This window comes from Quercus suber, unplaced genomic scaffold (assembly GCF_002906115.3).
Source record: "Quercus suber isolate HL8 unplaced genomic scaffold, Cork oak 2.0 scaffold_423, whole genome shotgun sequence".
Taxonomy (NCBI): domain Eukaryota; kingdom Viridiplantae; phylum Streptophyta; class Magnoliopsida; order Fagales; family Fagaceae; genus Quercus; species Quercus suber.
Window position 1 is genome coordinate 97,695 of NW_027069874.1, and position 18,871 is coordinate 116,565.

An 18,871-nucleotide genomic window follows, 5' to 3' on the forward strand; every position below is an offset into this window, starting at 1 on the left:
TTTAATGCGTTGCTTTTTAGTTAAAAATGTACAAATTTTCAAAATTGTCCTTATTAATTTAAACTATAGCAAAACAAGAGTACTAAATTTTTACATAAATAAAGGGGGTAAGATAGGAATTATTTTTATTTGTTTGTGATTTTGTGGGTATGTTAGTCATTTAGAGTTTTGGAGATAATTTAGTCATATTTGAGCTTTCAAGGGTAGTTTGGTCATTTTATTAGTTTTTGGGGGTATATTTTGGCCATTTTGGAGCTTTGGGGAGGTATTTATATTATTTTAAAGGTTTAATGATATTTAAGTTATTTTTAGGTTTTCATAGCATTTTGGTCTTTTTAGTGCTTTAGGGTTATTTTATTTATTTTGGAGCTTCTAGGGTATTTTGGTCATTTTTATGGTTTTAGGGTGTTTTAGTCTTTTTGGAGTGGCGAAAGATTTATGAAATTCTATGGAGTTGGATACTTAAATGTTACTTCAAATTCAAGAATTTTAAGGTATTAAGTCATTGGGGGATTTATCATCCACAATACCCAAATCTTACTATCCAAATCCACCAATGTTTTCCACTTTCATATTTTCACCACTACCGTGAAAGCCTTTTCTGTTGGAAACACAATTATGTCTTGAGACTTTTTTTTTTAAAAGAAAAATAATGTATTGAGACTTGAGTGTGCTATGTAAATATGTGCTTCCTTAGGTCTTGATGTCACGAGATCTTAAGGAGTACACGAATCTTAAGATATTCTTGGGCATAAATATTTGTAATAGTGACTTGGGCAAAGCAATTGTGGGCAGGAATAGATCAAGGTTCTAGGGCTTTGGGGTTTGAGGTTTTGGAAATTGGAACAATTGGGGCTCAAATTTTAAAAATTGTCTTATAATTATTAGAAATTGTACGTAATTAGTGATGTATGAAACCATAAACTTGAGCACTTGGGAGTTGAGAAGAAGTATTAACTTTGTTAGAGCATTCCTGTTAAGTGTGTCAAATGTATCAAATGTAAAATATTTGACATTTGGCACACTAAATACGAAAAAATTCATTTCATGAAATGTTCTAAATGTTATAATATTTGACACATATAAACAGTACCGTTCAATCTTTAAAACGATATGGATAGAAATATTAAAAAAAAAAAATTATTCATTTTTTCTTTCTTCTTTTATGACTTTTCCTTCTTCTCTCTCTTGCTTTTTTCTTCTTTCTTTTTCTGGAATCTTCACCTCTTCTTTATCTTCTGTCACTCTCTCTTCCCTTTTTCTTCTTCTTTCTTTTTCAGAATCTTCACCTCTCCCCTTTTATTCTCTCTCTCTCTCTCTCTCTCTCTCTCTCTCTCTGCTTTTTTCTCCTCCTAGATCGTTGTCATTGAGATTAGCCGTCTGTGGAGTTTAGCCTCATCGATGAGATCATCGCATGTAAGTTAGGCCCTTTTTTTTTTTGGGTTATGGATTCCATGTGATTATGGGTGGTGGTGGAGTTGGGTTGATTCTATGTGATTTGAGTTGTATAAATGGAGTTAATTCAACTTTTTTTTTTCTTTTTCTTTTTTCTTTTTTTGAGAATTTTGTGTTGATTTTAAGGATTTTTTTTTAAGTAGTATTGGAAATTGGTGGTAGCAGGTGGATTGTTGTTGGTGGTGGCAAGCTGTGCTTGTGTATAGTGGTAGGTTTATTACAGTTTTGTGCTTGTGTTTGTGTATGGTGATGAATTTTTATTTTGTGTTTTTTTTATATTGATGGTTTTTTTAGTGTTTTTTTTTAAATATTTTTATATATTATTTTAATGTATTGAATTGAAAAATAAAAGATATAATGAACGGTAAATTATAAAATGATGTGTTAAAATAATAAAATAAACTTTTTTATGCATCCAAATGGCATATTTATGAAATGGCATATTTATGAAACAGCTAATGGGAATGCTCTTATAAAGGAATCAACCCCAAACCTGTCGCCCTTCGTCTTCTGCTACATTAATAGTATGCCAAGGGTCTTGGAGCAATAAGATGTTTTGTAAATCTAATTACTATTATAAGTTGATTAAAAAAAAATTTATTTTACCTATGGACTCAAATAAATTTTAACTAAAATTTAATATTAATTAGTACTAATATAGATCATGAGGGGTAACAAATTTCAACCATATGGTGCACGGCACTTGCTAATTTTCTTTTCGTTTGCGACCTGGATATCTTTGTTTTCATGTTTCATTCGCATTGTTCAGCACTCTTTTTTCCTAGAAAAACTAACAATCCATTGACATTTTGTTTTTTTGACTTGAACAAAAATAAGAAAGAGAGAGAAAATTATTAAAAAATAATATAGATCCATAAACCTCTCACTTTCTAGCATGCTAAACTTCAACAAACGCATCAGCGAAATTGATTAAGACTTATTCCATAGAAAAAATTATTATTATTATTATCATTTTGATTGATACGGTATAATTTCAACCTATAACGCTGACTCTTGATGATATCATTAAGATAACGTACCAATCGATTTTTGATATAGATAGGATTTGAATTCCCCAACAAAAGACTTAATTAATTGAGTTAATTAGACCCCAACCACCAAATAAAAAAATATTAAAAATGAGTAGTGCTTCCAGCACACAATTGACAATAATTGAGTTAAGAAGTTTTTATTGGATTTTAGCTAGACCAGTATCGAATCACTTATATCTACTATCAACATATATTTTGTGACTATAGAGTTACTATAAAAATAAATTAAATAATCTCAGAAAATTTGAACCAAAGACAAATCCCATGGTTGACAATTGGCACTATTCAAACTGAGATAAGTTAAGTTATGGTAGTTGGTTGGACACAATGGTCCCCAAAAAGAAAAGAAAAAGGTAGGCTGGAGTCGGGTGTAGTTTGGACCAGTGTTTGGTGGTAGTTCGGATTCAGAGCCCCAATTTGGGTTGCTTCTGCCCAGATCTAGATCCCTATCATCAGTTGAAGCATCAGACTCCACTGATGTGATGTGGTGTCACCACAGGATAAGATCTTATAGAGATTCCCAATAGAAAATACTAGTCCTCTGCTTTCCTAAAACAAATAGTTTGTAAATAAAGCCAACAGAAACCAATCTACAAAATTAAAGATCAACCCAACAAATATAATATATCAAAAAGAAAAATGATACAAACCCCAACACTTGAGTGTTCGAAATTAACCCATAATTAAAAACAGAAAAGATAGATAGATAGACAGACAAACAATCAAATAAGTGCAAAAAAGAAAGAAAAAAAAAAGAAGAAAAACAAAGATGGACTCAGATCTTTACATTAAAAAACCTAGCTATGATAGTAGTAGTAAAGATACCAAAGAAAACTAGGCATGCATGAACACGAGGTGGTTGAAATAATATATCAGCGTCTGATATGCTTGACTTTATTCCAGCCTTTCTTGCATGAATCTCCCACAATCTTCACACCTTTCTTGAAAAAGATCTTGAGCTCCCTGGCCCTTTCCTTCACCTGATGCTCAAACCCAGCCATTTCTTTTTTTTTGAAATAGAGAGAGAGAGTGAGAGAGATAGAATTCTTTAGAGAGAGAGAGAGAGAGAGAGATATGAATTCTGAATATATGTATATATATAGAGAGAGAGAGGGATTAAGGAGGTTAGGAGGCTCTTGGTTTAGGTTTTTTTGTTATTTCCAGTTTTTAGGTGCGAGCTGCTAAAAAAAAAACTAGGAAGTAGTTTCTTGCTTGTGATAGTCTAGGTTGTTTTTTAAAACCTATGACCTCGTGGGATCCAGCGATTTAGGGACACGTGTCGTAGATCTAGTAGCTGTCTTGGTTTTCGGGGATTTTTGATGTTTTCTTGCTGAATTTTGACGCTAATTGCGGAATAAGCAAATGTGGATGTGGGGTATCTATTTGGGCCCACATGACCAATGTAGCCTTTTTATTTCTCCGCCCAACTCAGCATACCGAATTAGCTAATGTCTGCGGGGCCCACTCTACTTGGCCCAAAAACAGGGCAAGAATAATAAAAAACAACTTGCTATTTGAAAATTATTTGTTAGATAGAGTTTCAAATGCCTATCTTAAATGTCTTATTCAACTATTAAAATCTTTATTAAGATACTAATTAATTTTTACTATTTAAATTTGATGGTTGATATTTTACTGTATATATATATATGAGTTGGGTTCAAATTACACTTGGTGTTACTCTAAGTAATGTTATATCATTCAATAACTTGTTATAAAATTCATATTTTGAAAATCTCACAGTTAAATTACATATTTTAAATGTTATTAACATTTATGCCAATTTTCATGTCAATTGAATTTTATTTATCATTCAATCCATAAACTTATCTCTTATACATTATTTTAAATTACAAAAATTTGAATTTAAATAATTGATTAATGACATAGCTATTAATCTTTGATTACTATGAAATTTTGCAAGTATGGAGAATATACAAAGATAATGTAATCTAACAGTGAATTTGTCAAAATTCGCATAAAAAAAAAAAATAAATAAGTAGTGTAATATTACTTAAAATTATCTAGATGTATCTTAAACCCAATCCTATATATACAATAGAAATTTATAAAAATTGATTGATGCATTTTAAAACTTTTGTATCTTTATAGGCATGTCATACGGTCACTTTCTAGCATTTTTAAAGTTACCCTAGATGCATTTTGAATCCAAACCTTATATATATATATATATATAATAGAAATTTGTAAAAATTGATTGATGCATTTTAAAACCTTTGTATCTTTATTAGGTATGTCATACGGTCACTTTCTAGCATTTTTAAAATGGTGAATTCATGGACAATCAATAATGACTTATAAAAGCGAGTTCTTAAAATGAATTTTTTTTTTTTTTGAAGACCTTAAAATGAAATTCAATAGTTTTTTTTTTTTTTTTTTTTTTTTTTTTTTTTTTTTTTTTTTTTTTAAATATGGTTCGTGAATTTCATTCAACACCAAACTGCCCGAGACTTTGAAATTATCGCAGATGAATTAGAATTTTGAGATTTTCAAACTTTTTTTTTTATGACAATTACACAATAAATTTTTTAAAACTTATCATTTGGAGAATAAATTGGATTTTTGTATATCATCCTCAATAATTCAAACAAATAACAAACTATTTCTAAAAATAAAACACAAAATATGATTAGTATTGTTTAAATATCGATGAGGATAAAGAATGTCATCCACTCTTTTTAAAATGAAGGATAAGATTTTACAAAATTTTTGGTGAACTTATCATTTAAGAATACTAGATATCCTATAAACTTATCTTTTTGTAAATGCATATCCATCTGCCACACAATCCAAAGATGAAACGCGTCACAACGGTCAAATATATCTTTTGGTTGAACACAACGGTCAAATATAAAAGCTTTACACCATGGATTAATGATTAATGATTAATCAACTATAAATATTATGCCTACTTTTTTAGTAAAATAATTGCAACTTTAATGCCAACACAGACACAGTTATAGTATGTTAGATTACAAAAAAAAAAAAAAAAAAAAAAAAAAAAAAGGCCCCGGGTACCGAAATTGATTTCACCAGCTGGAAAATGAGCTTAAGGAGTCAGAGATGAGCCTTTTGATACTTTAAGGTCATTAAAAAAGTACATCAACGACTTGGAAAGTAAAGTTAAAGTGTGTAAATTGCCATGTACCTGTGCGTTATTAGATTTAGTAGTTCAATTTTGAAAATGCATAAAAAAACATACGGTAAAAACTTGGAAATCATGACTTGATTTCAGTTTTTTTTTTTTTTTTTTTTGCCTTGTATATTAAGGTGTGCATAATAAACATGGCTCAAAACTTAATGTTAATTATGGTTTGATGTAATCCAGCTAAATGTGCCTGTCAATTCAAGTTGAGGATAATGTTTAAGACATTGGTGGATAAAAAAAAAGAAAAAAGTTTAAGACATTGGGAGCACAATCATTCTAGGAATTCTTCTTAAGAGTGGGGCCTATTGGCCTTCCTGTCAAATTAGTAAAGCATCACAATAAGTTGGTGGCACAAAGAAAATAAGTGGGTGACAAAGAGTGTTGTGTCAAAGGAAAAGACGAAGAAAGAATTCCCTAGAAATTTATTTATTTTTGGATAACCAAGAAAGATCTGTCTAGAAGAATATGAGGAGATGAACCCAAATTCAGACTGCCAAGTAGATCTGTCTCCTTTTAATGTCACCAAGGCCATGGCCACATGAAAAAGCTTCTTGATTCAAGAATACCACCGTGTCCAAGAAATAAGTAACCTCAAAAAGTAGTGGGCTTTTAATTTTGAAGCCAATTTAGTATAAAATTAAGGGAAATGTTTATAAGCTTTTGGGATACTGATTAATAATTTATTTTTAAAAAAATTTTGATACTATTTTTTATAAAAAATAAAAAAAAATATTAAAATATTAATTACTTTTTTTTTATAAAAATTTTCTTTAAATAAATTATTAACTAATACTCTAAGAGCTCTCATTAGCATTTCTTTAAAATCAAAACAACGAGGGATCAAAGTTGGTGGGATAAGTCAGTTCATGCTCAATTAATATTATCAAGCAACCACCTCGAAGTGGATAAGTGCATATTAATTCCAACTCGTTGATAATTCCCACCACCTATTTAGATAGCCTCAAAATTGGCAATAGTAACGAGGGAAAAGTTAACGGAGGTACTGATTTGTGTAATATTTTTAGAAATTTTTTATTGCAGAGTTTTTTTTTTTTTTTAAGAAAGTAATATTATAGAAAATGGTCTATTGTAATAATAAGTAACACTACCTTTACAGGACTCATGATAGTAATGACAAGTAATGCTATGTTAACAATATTTTTATAATAAATTTTAAGTGACAAATTATTATTGGTTATAATCTTAGTTCACTATTGACATCACTTTTTTAGTACTAGTCATATAAAATTTGTTATGAAAATATTATGATTTATGAACATAACATTACTAATATTGAGTCATTGACAACAAAAATTGAATAATATTAACTTGGGACCGTCATTGCAAAACTAAAAAGGTGGTTGAAAGAAAAAAAAAATTAAAAAAAAGAAAGAAAAAAAAAAGTAATTCTAGAGATATAAATTTTTTTACAAAAAATTTTACAAATAACTGAAGTGATAAGTAATTATTGGTAAATGAAAAAGGGAAGTTAGTTGTGGGTTTAGATGAAAACCAGTAAGAAGTTGCTATAGGGTCTGCATTTGTAGCCCAAGCCCAAAAGATATGGGTTAAAAGCCCAACGAACTCAAGACAATGAATTTGTAGAGAGTGGGCGAAAGAGCTGGGCTAGTTATGAATTAAACAATGGTTGGCTAGGTTACTTGCAGTGTTGATAACATGAAATAATACTTGAAAAACTCCCTGAATGAATGTCCGAAGAGGTGTTTTATTAAGTGAACAGTAGTTACAACATTCAGAGTTACAGTAAAGTTTTTCTTTCTTTTTTCTCCGTCCCCCATTATCAGGAATCCTTCTTCTTTATATAGCACCCTTTCCCATCATCTCCATCGTCCACCTGTTCTTCATCTGCGTATCTACTCAAGTACATGTCACGTCATGTGTCTACTTTAGTTCTTTGTGAGTGGCGGTAGCTGAGGTTACACTGTTCAGGGGTCTTCTCCACATAAATACGGCCAGAAAAGCTGTTGCAGTGCATTAAATATGGTGGTAGCAGCTTTTCCTTTAGATATTTTTTAGTTCTGATCATCTCCAGACCTACCCAGAACTTATCATTATCATTGAGATTGCTAGGAAGATCATTTGGACCTTCCACACGTTTGATTGATCAAGGTTATTTGTGACCGAGGAGTAAGACATCTTTGGACCAGTAGTGGCCTCTTCGAACGGTACTCCCCCTCTACTTCTGGGCTTCCTGCCTTCAGATGGGCCGTTCCAGCCAACTATTGCTCCTCGGAAATATAATACTCCTCAACATGGTGCTCCAGGCCCATTGAGTAGCTCTGGGTTTTTACCCCCCACAGTTGCCATAACAACATTTTATAAAAATATTATAAAATAATTTGTGGCTGTAACATTACTCATCTGAAAAGAAAAGAAAAAAAAAAAACCTTACTGTTATTTGTCCACAATTTTGTATACAAATTGTCCCATGCTAGTTATGTAAAAGGAACAAGGACGCTGATTGCAGCATTCTATTATCTTCTTTCTCTTTGTGCTTGAGTTGTAGGGCAAGATTTGATCAACTTGAAAGAGTACGCTAAGAGTTTTGTAATTCAACTGATTGACATCTCGTGGTGTTTCCAATATATCTAGGATTTAAATCCCATTAAAAAAAAAAAAATACTTGAAAGAGAATGATCTATCATCTATATGATGTAATGTGTGATCACTTTAAATTGCAGTTCCAGGGTTCTAAATTCAACTAAACATCAATGGTTTATGTGGATTAGTTTGATCCCCTCAAGATTGGCTTTAGAGCAAACACAATCTCTTAGACTAGGTTGCTCTTGGTGTTGCTGTAAGGGGTTACAAAGGAAGCCTTGTAAATTGTAATGATCATACACTTGCTACAAATTCAGCTCACAGGAAGCATACGCTTAAGATTACAAAAATTGTTTCATGTTGCAGTACTTGGGGGATTCAATAGAATTTCACGAGGTGCTAATCAAGGCACTAGGAGGGTCCACAATCCAATTGACTATGATATTAGTAAAGCTCTCCGTCCAAGCTATGGTGGATTCATAGATCCTAAGAATTCTAATCATACAGTAGCATTAGAAGAGCCATTTCCTGCCCTATCAAAAAGGCTCTGTCTCCTGAAAAAAAGAAAAAGAAAAAGAAAGGCTCTCTCTGGGCTTTGTTCCAAAGAGAATCTATTAACCATTGTCTTTTTCTCTTCTTTTCTTGTCTTTCTTGCATGCCGTTATCATATAGCCAAACAAATAATGCAGATAGCTAGATACCTATATTTACATACATTACTAGGAAGATAGTAATGCATATGTAGTGTATATTACATACATTACAGTATAGGGGCAATGTAGAAAGCCTCTCTTGTTATCACATTTTATTTATATAAAAGGAATATAAAAAATTAATGAGTAGAAGAAAATCTTGGGTTTGAAGAATCCTTGAGCTATGGAAAACAAAGGAAAGAGTTTGTCAATTGAGTTCAAGCAGCATACATCCTGTCATGCTTTCCAAACGTAGATGATCTTACAACATATCTATCCCAAAATAGCATACTAAATAGTTTGCTACAAGAGCAATTAAACATGATATATGAAAAAAAAAAAGTAAGAAAGAAAAACAATAAGACTTAGGAGATTTTAAAACAAATTACTCAAACATATAGACATATATTGACCTGGCTTAAGAGAGATCCGTTAGGAAAATAGATCATGAAGTTCTCATCCTGTGGATGCTTACAGGTCCGATTTCATAACTGAATGTAAGTGAGCATAATATATTATAGTTAGATTTAATATCAATGACCCGAGGAAAAAAGTAGGTCCAACTTCCACAAAATCCCTGGCTATCAAAATGGCTAAAATAAAATTTTTAGGACAAAAATGTTAATAATAGTGTCATGGCATTGTACAGCGAATGTATTAAAATGGAGGAACTTAAATTTCCAGTCCAGCAATAAGAACATCCAAGGACACACCCAATGATGAATAACTGTAAAGAGTTCTCACCGGAAAAGTGAGCTGCACTAAAGATGACTGAGCTTATGAAGACTGCTCGCTGCCATTTCATTGTGGCTGAAATTGATCTCAACAGAAACCCTCTGTAAACAGTTTCTTCCAAAAGGGGAGTTGTAATACAGTAAACAAGGAAACAAGTTGCTTTTGAAATGTTGCTGCTTAGGAGGATCTCCTTCAATACAGGGTTGTTCACAGCCTGCATGCAAATGTCATAAGAGAAGTTACTTGAAAGAAAGCTGCATTTCCAAAAATTCAGAGCTCCAAGTCCTGTGAAACCCCAGCCTCCACTGATTAAAATATCTCTTTTCATGAGATATTTAGGAACACATAAATATGGAGGAAATAAAACCCCCAAATTCCCCCTCCCAAAAAATAAAACTAGAAACTCAACAAAACGAGGCAAGAGGTGAGAATTTATGAGTTCCTTCTAAAGCAATAAGGTGTTGTATGCATACACCAAAGCCTTGAAGCATATTACCCAAGCAAATGCCCTAAGATGAAGTTCTAAGACAAGAAATCAAGAACTCTTTGGTCCACACTGTAGATTGAAGAATAGATGCCACCAAACTCATCATTCTTTTTCCTTATTCCATAATATATAATGAGGTAACATTTAAACAACTGTGGAAATTTAACGACTTCTTTTTGTTCCCCATAGCATTTGGATAGAATATAAAGCCTTCGAAATTAACCCATAACCAGGAATGATGATCAGGTGATCCTTCACCATCCAGCTTCCAAAATATAATAAATTCCAGATTAAAAAATAATAATTCAGATTTTTTATGAGTGTAAATTCTCCAACCTTTGCAACTCTTGACCAGCACGGCTGAATTCCAAAGATGCAATTACAATGTTCACTCGAAGAGGTTAAAGAAAAGATAAAATTACAGGCATAAGATACCTTAGAAAATACTATCTAAATTTGATGTGAGACCCACTTGGGGAATTTCTAGTTACCAAGTTATGTCTAATAGTCTATCTTTTCTATAAGGTTATATGTTGATGTTTTAGTTAACCCATGTTCTATAGGTTTCAGAAATCAAGAATGGTCTGTTAATTTCTAGATTTTGAGAACAGACGCAATAATGTGGTCTGGTCTCAGGTCCAATGGACTATAACTTTAATTTCAAGTCCTAGTCTCTGTTAGAATCAGAAGTGCCAATTATCTAATTACGTCAATCCAATCTATCAAATCTTCAATTAAAAAAAGTGCAGACAGCAGCTCAGAAGCTCCTTTTGAGGGTATGATTGAATTCTTTGACATAGTATATGAGTGATTGCTTAAGAAACATATGAATGATTGTTGAGACTTTTATCCTAAATTGTTTCTTCATCTTCTTCTTGAAAGCATTCATTTTTAACTGCTTGCAAAACAGATGTGATTTGCTACTTAATGCATCAGCCTGGAAAATTCTAATTGTTCAATTAAACCTATAAAATTTCCTTTAATTGATCCCCAAGGTGTGGCACAATTGGCTAGGCACCACAGCTCATGAAGCTGAAGTTGCTCTGAAAACCTCTTCTAAATGCTTTAGTTGTCTGAAGAACTATGCACATCATAATACAAGTTGTACAACCTATAATTCTCAATGAAATTTTCATCATCTGAAAATTTTTATCAAGCTCTATGCAAAGAATACAACCCCTTCAACTACCAAAACTCATCTTCGATCAATTCCTAAGTATACTAACACTCTAACTGGCTCACTGTATCTTTATCCAGTTTTCCAATAATAAACATGTATGCATTAGGCAAATGAGAAAGCAATTCCTCAGCAGTTTGACATAAACAGCTGTGGCATCTCTATCAGCTAGTTAGCTAGTGTCATTGGCCTTCAGCTTCTGGTTTTCGGACTAGTAGCTAAATTGCTTTTGCAAAAATCTTCGGATCATATCAGTCTTTTATTCATTTAAAAGATTAACTTACTCAAAAACTATAGATAATCTCATGAACAAAAAGGAAAAAACTAATCTCAAGATTTGGTGTGGATCAGCAGAAAACTGTAATGCACCAACCTTGGGCCCAATCAATCTGTCAGCAAGGATTGATGTAATGAAAACCAACAGAAACAGAAACCCACATCCTAGTACTGATGCCAACAACCAGTTCCGCTCTTTCGATAACTTGTTAGCTTTAAAGAAGTTTATAAACTTATATTGCGGCTTAGCAGTCCACTGTAGTAGAAACAGAGTCCCAATGAGCTCTAGAATTTGAACTGCAAGCAGTGATAATATCTGCAAGGGGGTCAAACATCAGTCATCAGTGAGCAAATTCATTATCAGAATCACAGGCAAAAGTGAGAGTTTAAACAAACAAGTGCAGCAGAAAGCAACTTGGGATTCTTAATTTGAACACTGTGCAAGAATGTAATCAGAAAAAGAGCCCACAAAAGAGTTAGACTGATGCACTCAGCATCATCATTGAAGAAAAGAGAGAAAAAAAATAAATGCTTTAGTTGTCTGAAGAACTATGCACATCATAATACAAGTTGTACAACCTATAATTCTCAATGAAATTTTCATCATCTGAAAATTTTTATCAAGCTCTATGCAAAGAATACAACCCCTTCAACTACAAAAACTCATCTTCAATCAATTCCTAAGTATACTAACACTCTAACTGGCTCACTGTATCTTTATCCAGTTTTCCAATAATAAACATGTATGCATTAGGCAAATGAGAAAGCAATTCCTCAGCAGTTTGACATAAACAGCTGTGGCATCTCTATCAGCTAGTTAGCTAGTGTCATTGGCCTTCAGCTTCTGGTTTTCGGACTAGTAGCTAAATTGCTTTTGCAAAAATCTTCGGATCATATCAGTCTTTTATTCATTTAAAAGATTAACTTACTCAAAAACTATAGATAATCTCATGAACAAAAAGGAAAAAACTAATCTCAAGATTTGGTGTGGATCAGCAGAAAACTGTAATGCACCAACCTTGGGCCCAATCAATCTGTCAGCAAGGATTGATGTAATGAAAACCAACAGAAACAGAAACCCACATCCTAGTACTGATGCCAACAACCAGTTCCGCTCTTTCGATAACTTGTTAGCTTTAAAGAAGTTTATAAACTTATATTGCGGCTTAGCAGTCCACTGTAGTAGAAACAGAGTCCCAATGAGCTCTAGAATTTGAACTGCAAGCAGTGATAATATCTGCAAGGGGGTCAAACATCAGTCATCAGTGAGCAAATTCATTATCAGAATCACAGGCAAAAGTGAGAGTTTAAACAAACAAGTGCAGCAAAAAGCAACTTGGGATTCTTAATTTGAACACTGTGCAAGAATGTAATCAGAAAAAGAGTCCACAAAAGAGTTAGACTGATGCACTCAGCATCATCATTGAAGAAAAGAGAGAAAAAAAAAGAAGTAAAATTAAATGAAGAACTCTCCATCATGAGATAAAAAAATAAAAAATAAAAACTAGGTTACACAGTGCCCAGATTACCACACCCTATTGCTTAGCCACATTATAGAGCGAGAGGCATGAAAACAAGACTCGTTGCCATTAAGTAATCATTGTCCCTTTTACCAAAAAAACAGCAAGGGTTTGGCGAGTACATGATTACATGGTGTGTCATTAGCCTTAATTGCAGATGCCTATTCAGACTTGTCCAATTTCAAACAATATAAGCCCCCACCCAAAAGCACCTTCTGAGCTAGATAAGCTGCATTTTATGAGAAGCAAAGAGAGTTTTATATAATAACAAAAACAAATACTAAAAGAAAATAAAATAACAATGATTGGTTATTTTGTTTCTTGACTTTGCCCCCACAGTACATCCCCAACGTACTCAGGCTGGCTAGTTTCTTTTTAAATAACATTTTTTCTTTACTTATCCCAAAAAAAAAAAAAGCCACAATGATGATTGGTTTCCTTTGTAAATCACTTTTCATCATTTTCTTCTCTCCTATTTCATTGTTACCGGTAACCAAACAGAGTGTAATAAACGGCAACTATTGATCAGAAAGATCAAATGCACTCACTTCAGTCTGTGGATCCAGATGAGGTTCATGCAAAATCTCAGCAACCACAGACAACCCTCCAAAACTCAAAGGAATGTGCAAAATAAACATATAAAAAGCCATGGTGCTCCATATACTCCCACTATCCCATGGAATATCTGTTGACAGCACCGAGAAGCCCTACAATCAAGGATCACAAAAGACCCCATCCCCGTATTAGTAACAAAATACACATAATTGAAAATGGTAGTTAATGCATGCTAATTATTCAGCATACATGTCACAACCACATTTTCTGTATTGATAAAAAAAGTAATTGAAACACAAACCCCATTTCACATTCACAATATATATAGCCTATAATGTTTTTTTTTTCTTCTAATAACAGAAAAACCTTGGCAACCAAAGTCTTGCACACCCATTTCTGAAACACCCATGTCTGTATTTTAGTATGTCAGAATTGTTAGAATTACTTATCAATTAATGTAGAAAAAAATAATCTTTAACAAAATTTCGGATAAACCCAGAATATGATACGAATGGAATTAAATTAAGATAAAGCAAGTAGTAATTTAGAATCAACCTGAGAAGAGGCTTCATGGTCATGGGTGTTTTCATTTTCGGTGCAATAACACTGGAAAGAAGCTTTGGATCTTAGCTTGAGTTTGCATTCCGAGGAACAGAGAAGAACACTTGAAGATGGATATAAAGTTGGGTTTTTGCTAAACTCTTGGCTTAATTTAGGCGGTGTAGGATAGCATTGTAAGTGTAACAATATCATTTCACTCAAAACGCTTTCCTCAGCTACTCACTCTACAGCGTTAGAATGGCCCTTTTATCTGGTCATCTGCTTTTTATCTTCTTTTACGTCTGTCTAGTCCCCACCCACCCCGCGGAACTTGACGGTATTTGGGGACTAGCACAGTAAAGAGATGAAATATAATAAGTTAACACGGGTTTGAAAATTTTTAGCAAACTAGCATCTCAAGTTTTAAACTTGAGATCCATATATAACTCGAGACTTAGGTGTTGTTTGAATTTTGCCAAACTCAATTAACAAAATTGAGTTTTGTTAACTCATATCTCAAAACTCGTGGGCCTCACATGTATAATGTTTGTTTGGCTTTTTTTCCGGATGTTAACCTAGTTAACAAAACTGAGATTTTTGGGATATGAGTTATCAAACTTGAAAACTCTTCCGGGCTGTTTTCAATTTTTTTGAGTTTTGAGTTATGTTAACTCAATGGCANTAAAATTTCTCCAAACAAACAGACCCTTATACTTGAATCGGACTTGAACTTATTGCTAGATCTGTAATGTATTCGTGACTTGAATTAGGTTTCACGCTATGTGTATATGTAAGAAAGAATGCAATTAAACTAAAACAATCCTCATCAAAAGCACTGTTGGCAAATATTGGGGGGGGGGGGTTAAACTTTGTGTTTTTTTATAAAAGATAACAAAAAGGTTTTGAAGAAAACAAAGTCTATATTTAGAAATCATTTGTAAAGAAAATTAAACAAAGGGAGCAACAATTTATTTGGGAAAAAGGTTTTGAAACCCCAATTAAACATGAGAAAGGATTGATTTAGAGAAAATGGTTTCATGGGTTTTCTTTTGAAAATGGGAGCTTTAAGCTAAAAATCCATGGTTTTTATTCATCTTTGAAGAAGTAAGAAACTGCCTTAACTCCAGTAGAAGTTGCAACAGCTCTAGCAAAGCTGGAAGCTCCAATAGAAGCTCCAGCAATTGACACATCCAAAAGTGACATCATCAACCCATTAATGTCCAATCCTAGCAGCTTGTTGCCATACCCAAATAAGCAAGGGTCCTATAAAAGAAACATATCATTTTAAACTAAGATTCTTACCTCCAGCTGCAGTACTAGAAATAGGAAAATCCCATAAAAGTTATCCATTTTAGCCAAACCCATGAATTTAATATAGAATATTTTCTCTAGCAAAATACCTCATACAGCTACATCATCCAGCTTGTTAGAACAACTACTGCTGTAAAGCTGTCAGCCGAGCAATACTATTATATTGTTGTGTCAGCTGCAGCAGCAACCTTAAAATTTCAAACTTTCTTCTTTTAACTAAAAACCAAAAAGCCACTAATGAAATCACTTACTTTGTAAAAACTTTTTCTTATTTGCTAAATTTCCCTTAAACTAATTCTAATCTAATTACATATTGGCTCTATATAAAGAAAATCAAGTCACACACTAACACACCCACTATCCATCTCTCTCTCACTTTCTTATTCTAAAACTTCATCATTTTGCTGCCCATAAACATATCTTCATTTCCTTCTCCATCTCTCTCACAAAATCTTTCTCCTTTGAAGGCAACATAACCCATGACATAACACAAAAAACACTCCAGCACCAGCTATAATCTCATGTATTTACTATATTTAACTTCAATATCTCTCAACTTCCTATATTCTACAAACACATTCTCCAAAATATCCATACATACTTCTCATGATCTTTAAACTCCATGTCTCACAAAGTATATATATACAAGATCCATATTCAAAAAAGTTTCTACATATACTTCCCATACATATTACAACACTATTTCTCACAAAACATATATATTTCTTTTCATCTCCGTACGCCTTAAAAGACATCAAACACTCTTCCAATAACATATTACAAAGTCCTTTCTCATGGAAGGCATATGAACATTAAAGACTAAAAGTCATTCTCTAGAAGACACAATGATTTCATATTAAAGCCATTCTCATGAAAGACATAAAATTTCTAATACTAAAAGTCCTTCTTATGGAAGGCAATATCACTCATATTTGACTAAAAACTAAAAGAGTATTACATGAGGAAAATTATTTAAGTGCATGATAAAGAGGATAAATTAACCAACTTATGCACATGGCTGAACATATTTTCTTTCCCTCCAGTTGCACCTATTTTTCTCCTTTAATTGTGAAGTCACTAGAAATGACTCATAATATCACATTGTACCGTTGGACTCATTTTATCATGATAGAATGCAATACCACTCATATTTGACTAAAATAAAAGAGTATTACATAGGGAAAATCATTTAAGTGCATGATAAAGAGGATAAACTTAACCAACCTATGTACACGGCTAGACATATTTTCTCTCCCTCTAGTTGCACCTATTTTTCTCCTTCAATTATGAAGTCTCATGAAAGAACTCATAATATCACATTGTACCGTTGGACTCATTTTACGATGTTGCTTAAAGTTTATAAGTCCACTGATATTATACGACTGAAGCCACAAACTATGAGATAAGTCATTATATTTTTATCTCCAAATTATACTGTTGAGTATATTTTAATTCATTATCATTGTACTGTGGACTCATATTATTATGCGCTAGAATGTTATCAGCTCATAATGCTATACGGCTGGAGCACAAATTAAATAAATAGTAAAGTGATGCTATACAGCTGGAGTCAGAAACATAAAAGATAAGTCAAAGTTTTCTCCATCTTTAAAATTACATTATTAAGTATATGTTAACTCATTATTATTGTACCTTTGGATGCAAGTTACTTTAATATCATCTCATTATTTTATAAAACACGATCTCACTAATACTTCATTAATGAACATAGTATTAATAAATTGATCTACCATCGTTGAGCATATTATTCGACATAAACCACTGATAGACATATATTATTTGGACATAAATCACTGCTGGACATATATTACTTGGACATGAACCACTTTGGATATGTAATATTTGGATATAAACCACAACTTGATATATATTATTTGGACATAAACCATCACTGGACATGCATTATTTGGACATAAACCATTGCTGGACATACTTTATTATATTGAATATGAATTATACCACAACTGGATATAAACTATTGGACGTATCCCATTACTAGACATATGACTACTTAATTAATTATGGTCTATCGTCAAATAATTTGGTCTAGCAAACATCTCAGCATTAAAGACACTGATCTGAAATACTACGAGATAAATGTTGATCATTTCGTCACTCTTGTTTCGAAAGAAGCTTTCTACCAAAGACCTCGAGAACGCTCGAATTCACATCATTTACCAGCACAGTACCTTGCCGCGACCTGTTCACTGGTCCTAAGCAGGTCTCCAGGCTTCAACAGACAACTTAGCACATTTCCGACCTGTCTTTTATGAAGCCTAGTAATGGAGAGCTTTGATTTGATGTGGAGGTTCTTGCTTTAGTTTCTTTCTTGCGCCATCCCTGAAAATGCCCTCACTGTTGAGAGACTTGTGGTGTTACGATCGAGAATTTAACCTTAGTTAGAAATTCGTCATTCAGTAGAGAAGCACGGCTATTCGTAAGTGTCCCCCTACTCGTGAAACCGAATTCCGGTCAGAGTTCCCCGTACCGATTGTTCTATTGCTCTGTCATTCGGATCAACCCTTCCACCGACTTACTCGTGCTGCTTACCACTTCAGATGTACTTTCTCATGTGAAAGTCTTAAAAGCCAAGAAGTTCATCCCTACTACGCAAGAAAGACATCGTGGCTACGTAGCAAAAATGGTCCCCAACAAATATACTATTTAATAACTTTTCATTAAATTAATATTTTGAAAATTATACTATTAGATTACATGTTTCTTACGTTCTTAACACACTTACACACATACTAAATTTTGTATCAATCGGATGTTATTTGCTATTCGATTTAAAATCTATCTCTTATGCACAAATTAAATATATACAAAAACTTAAAATTTAAATATTTGATCAATGACATGGTTATTGATCTCAAATCATCTTGCAATTTTGTTAGAGAGTATAAGAAGAAAATCTAATTCAATAGTAAATTTGTTCAAAATTTTTCATCTATTAAAAAAAATGGGTAAATTACAATTTACCCACCTGTGATTTGGCCAAAATTTAAGTTGTCTACAGTGATTTGAAATTTGCACTTTACCCATTGAGTCTGTCCCATTAGGGTTTCGTAACCCACTCCTCACTTTTTTGTTATAAACATGAAAAACACAACAAAATTAGCGCGACGATTGGCAATGAGGTGAGGCGAACGGAAAAAAGATCAAAATGTGGCATTTGTATATATTAAAAAAATTATGTCTTCTCAAAACATCAATAGAATATTGAATTTAGCAAATCATCCTTAATTCCTTTAATAACTCTGCTTGATTCTCAAGAGAATCAATCAACTTGAACCATTGAAACCCAAAATTTGCAAAT

At 32.7% G+C, this 18,871-nt stretch overlaps 1 protein-coding gene across 1 annotated transcript; it reads right to left on the reverse strand.

Annotated features, from left to right (window-relative positions):
• Window positions 1–9,295: 9,295 nt before the first annotated feature.
• Window positions 9,296–14,565, reverse strand: LOC111986453 (uncharacterized). The gene is made up of 4 exons (XM_024018085.2): window positions 14,236–14,565; window positions 13,674–13,832; window positions 12,624–12,842; window positions 9,296–9,879 (listed from the first exon to the last, which is right to left on the reverse strand). The coding sequence occupies exons 1-4, from the start codon at window positions 14,431–14,433 to the stop codon at window positions 9,538–9,540; spliced, it is 918 nt and encodes a 305-aa protein (XP_023873853.2). The 5' UTR covers window positions 14,434–14,565; the 3' UTR covers window positions 9,296–9,537.
• Window positions 14,566–18,871: the final 4,306 nt, after the last annotated feature.